This window comes from Humulus lupulus, chromosome 2 (assembly GCF_963169125.1).
Source record: "Humulus lupulus chromosome 2, drHumLupu1.1, whole genome shotgun sequence".
Lineage (NCBI taxonomy): Eukaryota > Viridiplantae > Streptophyta > Magnoliopsida > Rosales > Cannabaceae > Humulus > Humulus lupulus.
Genome location: NC_084794.1, coordinates 79,809,822 through 79,813,504, shown reverse-complemented (window position 1 = coordinate 79,813,504; position 3,683 = coordinate 79,809,822). Strand labels below are relative to the sequence as shown.

General features: G+C 35.8%; 1 protein-coding gene across 1 annotated transcript; it reads right to left on the bottom strand.

Moving 5' to 3' along the window:
- Nucleotides 1–377: 377 nt before the first annotated feature.
- Nucleotides 378–3,440, bottom strand: LOC133818083 (protein NRT1/ PTR FAMILY 5.9). The gene is made up of 4 exons (XM_062250779.1): nt 3,087–3,440; nt 2,650–2,867; nt 1,674–2,185; nt 378–1,564 (listed from the first exon to the last, which is right to left on the bottom strand). Exons 1-4 carry the CDS (start codon nt 3,139–3,141, stop codon nt 721–723), a joined length of 1,629 nt encoding a protein of 542 aa, XP_062106763.1. The 5' UTR covers nt 3,142–3,440; the 3' UTR covers nt 378–720.
- Between the last annotated feature and the right edge of the window lie 243 nt (nt 3,441–3,683).

The window sequence follows — 3,683 nt, the reverse complement described above, 5'->3', positions numbered from 1 at the left end:
CTTTCCCTCCCTCCGGAATTCCTTCATGCCAAACATACTGTAACTGTCGAGATACTTACCTTTTTTTTTTCTCTACATTTGTATGTTTTCGCACATAACATGGTTATAATTGCTTTGATCATTTGATTTGTCCTAACAGCTGTGTCGTTTCAGTATAAGAATGTGTTGAGTTAAATCCACTCCACAATGCTAAATTGATTAGTTCGATATTATAATAAAAGACTCAAACATTTTATGCCAATAATGCATGGTTTAACCTTTTTCATTCTGTATTGTATATTTTTGATGTTACACCACAAGGAAAAGCAGTATGCAAATGGCATGCTTTTTCTTTTGCAGATATATTAATTATTTAGAGATGTTTTGGCTAGCTATGGTTGGAAGAAATAAAGATTGAAAATTTAGATACATTAAAGTAAACAGAGCTACCAAGAATCATACATTGCCTGATCAGATTTGTCCATCTGATCATGCATTAGCACTCTTTCTTTCTTTTTTTTCTTTCCTTTTCTAACGCTAACCACTGTTTAAACTACGAACTATTTTTGAGGATGTTCAGCAGCAGCATCTTCATTTCTCATCTCCCAAACCATCAAATGTTTTAACTTTGGAGTTTAACTTAGCTGCTCTTCTTCAGTCTGATGAGGCAATAGCTGCTTCATCATAAAAAGAAAAAATAAAGAGAAAGAACTAAAATTTGGATCGGTCAGAAGAGCTCATTTACATTTGTTCAGTATCTGAATTTTTCCTACTAGTATAAAATCTACATAAAACAACATACAACATTAGGCTGAGTGTGCTTGACAAGGCCAGAAGCCAGTAGTAACTGTCTAACCGCGCCTCACTCATGTCATCAGAGAACCAGCTATTCCTTCCTTTGGTTCTTGTCAGGTCTTCAATAACTGTTATAAGAAAAGCACTCAAGAAGCTCCCTACTCCAAAAACACTATTGTATAGAGCAAATGCCATAGTTCTCATTCTAACAGGAACTTCAGAATAGAAAAATTCTTGCATCCCAACAACGGTAAATATGTCTGAAATGCCTAAAAGTATGTACTGAGGTAGTAACCAGAAGATACTTAGTGGCACTGTCTCAGTATTAGATCCAAGCATTGCTGCTTCTTTTCTACTGATCTTTAGCCTTTGTGTCTCCACACATGCTGCAATTATCATTGCTATGACTGAAAGAAACATCCCAGCTCCCATTCTTTGCATCACATTAATACCCTTTTTGTTTCGAGTAATCAAGCGCGTAAATGGGATCAGAACTTTGTCATATAGAGGCATCAAGAGAATTATAGACAACGTAATGGAACTTTGTAGTGTGGCTGGTGGGATCTGGAAGTTGCTTCCAATGTTTCTCTTCATTGTCATACCTTGCTTGGTAAAGAAGGTTGCAGGGAGTTGGAAGATCACAGCAAACATTAGAAGCATTGTCCATATAGGCAAAAGCCGCAGTACTACTTTCGTGTTTTCGAGCATGTAATCAGTACTGCCTTTCGAATTCTTGTTCAAGCTCTCCATGCCTCCCAAGTTTTGATGACAAAGAGGTTTCTCTTGAAGCCTATATAATAAACAAACATCCAAGCCAAAATGTTATCATCACAAACTGATCATGCATACTATAAACTATAATTTGTATTGGAAATATCTAAGAAGAAAGTTAAACTTACTCTAGCTCAACTATGTCATTGACATTCGGTAGGGCTATTTTGCCACTAATTAACTTTGATACAGTTTCTCTGATGATTTGAATTATGTTAAGAGGTTTAGACCCCATACTCTCAACCTGTTTGTATATGTAAATTCTACTCCCGGATGAGAAAAAAGCTACGGATATAACCATTGCTATGGCAGGGATAGCAAACCCCAGAACCCAACCAAAAGTGTCTTGGATGTAGGACATTATTGTGACCCCCAAAAGACTACCACTACAGACACCAAAATACCACCACTGGAAGAAAGAACTCTTGATGTTATCAGAAGATTTTTGCTCATCTTTGCTGCAGGGCAATTCTTCTTCATCATCCAGCTGATCAGCACCAAAGGCTTGCAAAGATGAGTTGTAGCCACCTTGGCCTAGAGAAATCAAACAAAGAGACCAGAAGAGAAAGGTGGTAGATCTTGTTTTGTTTGCAGCAGACCGGGCCCATACAGAAGCAGATGTTGTCAATGCCACTAGCCCCTAAAGGCAAAATAATAAGCTTTATGAGTTTCAAAAATCCGAAGTGGGTATCAAAATGTAAATTATGGACTTGACATAGGCACACTATCACTAAAAAAATGATTATGCTTAAAAAGAAGTACAAAAATTTACAAAAATAAATAATTTTGAAACCCACTCTGGGACAAAATAAAAAGATAGCAATTATTAAATTGATCGTATATATATATATATATATATATATATATGTTAGTAGAACTTGATGATTCAATCATGATCCGTTTGATTATGAGGAGCATTGTTGTATATTGCTTTTTGTTTTTTTCCTCTCAACGGCCAACACCTTAATCAATGAGACAAAGCTCAAAAAACAGGCCAACAGAAAAACTCAAATGGCCGGGGAGAGAGATAAAGAGAATTATTCATGGCATATTATAAAAGCATAGAATTGAAAAGAAGAGACTGAAGAGAGAGTGATCACTTACCGCAACATAGAGGAATGAAGAAGCCAATATGGTTGTATACCTATGCAAATAAGAGTCAGCAAAGGGTGCAAATAAGAGTGGCAACATGGATGTGAAACCACACCAACTATTGACAGTTTTGGCTGCAGAAGAGTTGCTCATGTTTACAACTTCTGTTAGATATGTCACTAAATTGGATGCCACTCCTTTGAATGCAAATCTCTCCATACCAGCAATAACTGTTCATAAACAAACATATAAAAGATTACACTCCATTTAGCAAACCAAGTATGCTAATTTTCCTTCTAATAAGTTCAATAAGTTATTCCAAAAAAAAACAATTAATTAGTACAGCACAAAAACAAGGTGGACATGGTATAGTTATTAAAATGGTTCCCTCCATTAATCTTGGCAAGCTCTTCGAAGCAAAATGACCTTAAAGAAGCATAGTTACTTACCTATGAGTAGAATGCATGAATAGTTGAGTCCTTTGCTTTGCTTCCCTCCAGCCATGAGAAGAAGAATATGAAAATTGCAGTAAGCAAAGTAGCTGAGAAGGTAACCAGAGTCAAAAAACAAATCTGATTTTACTCTGTCATCTGATGCAAAAGTCTACAAGTGTTTGCCCTCATATGTCCACCAACAAACGACAGTACTATCTTACTATACTATCTTCATCACCGGTACAAAATTTCCAAAGTTGGTTTTCCTTTATTTCTCTGAGATTTTCTAACAAACACGTCAAACAGAGTTTTCTTTTTATAGCTTTTAATATTGGTACACTAGATATGCACTAAAGCTACTCCAACATTGCTTTGCATTATTATTTTTTCACAATGCAAAAGTAAAACCCCACTTTAGAATACTAGTTTGGACGGACCTCTATTATATATGGTGTGTCGTGGTTCATAAACTTTATGTCAACATTTAAAAATAATATGAAGTTCATGAATAACCAAATTATATTTATTACTCACAAGTATTCTGCAGCAGTGATTGATATGATATGCACCTCTTCCTGATTATGCACCACGTCATCGCCACATGGCATTTTC

Bases quoted from the DNA above. Each gene is read 5' to 3' on its own strand.
- LOC133818083 (XM_062250779.1), bottom strand. From the start codon at position 3,141: ATGGCTGGAGGGAAGCAAAGCAAAGGACTCAACTATTCATGCATTCTA. The intron at 2,868-3,086 runs GTAAGTAACTAT...GTTTATGAACAG, and splicing joins TTCATGCATTCTACTCATAG to TTATTGCTGGTATGGAGAGA. The intron at 2,186-2,649 runs GTAAGTGATCAC...TTTTGCCTTTAG, and splicing joins CTTCATTCCTCTATGTTGCG to GGGCTAGTGGCATTGACAAC.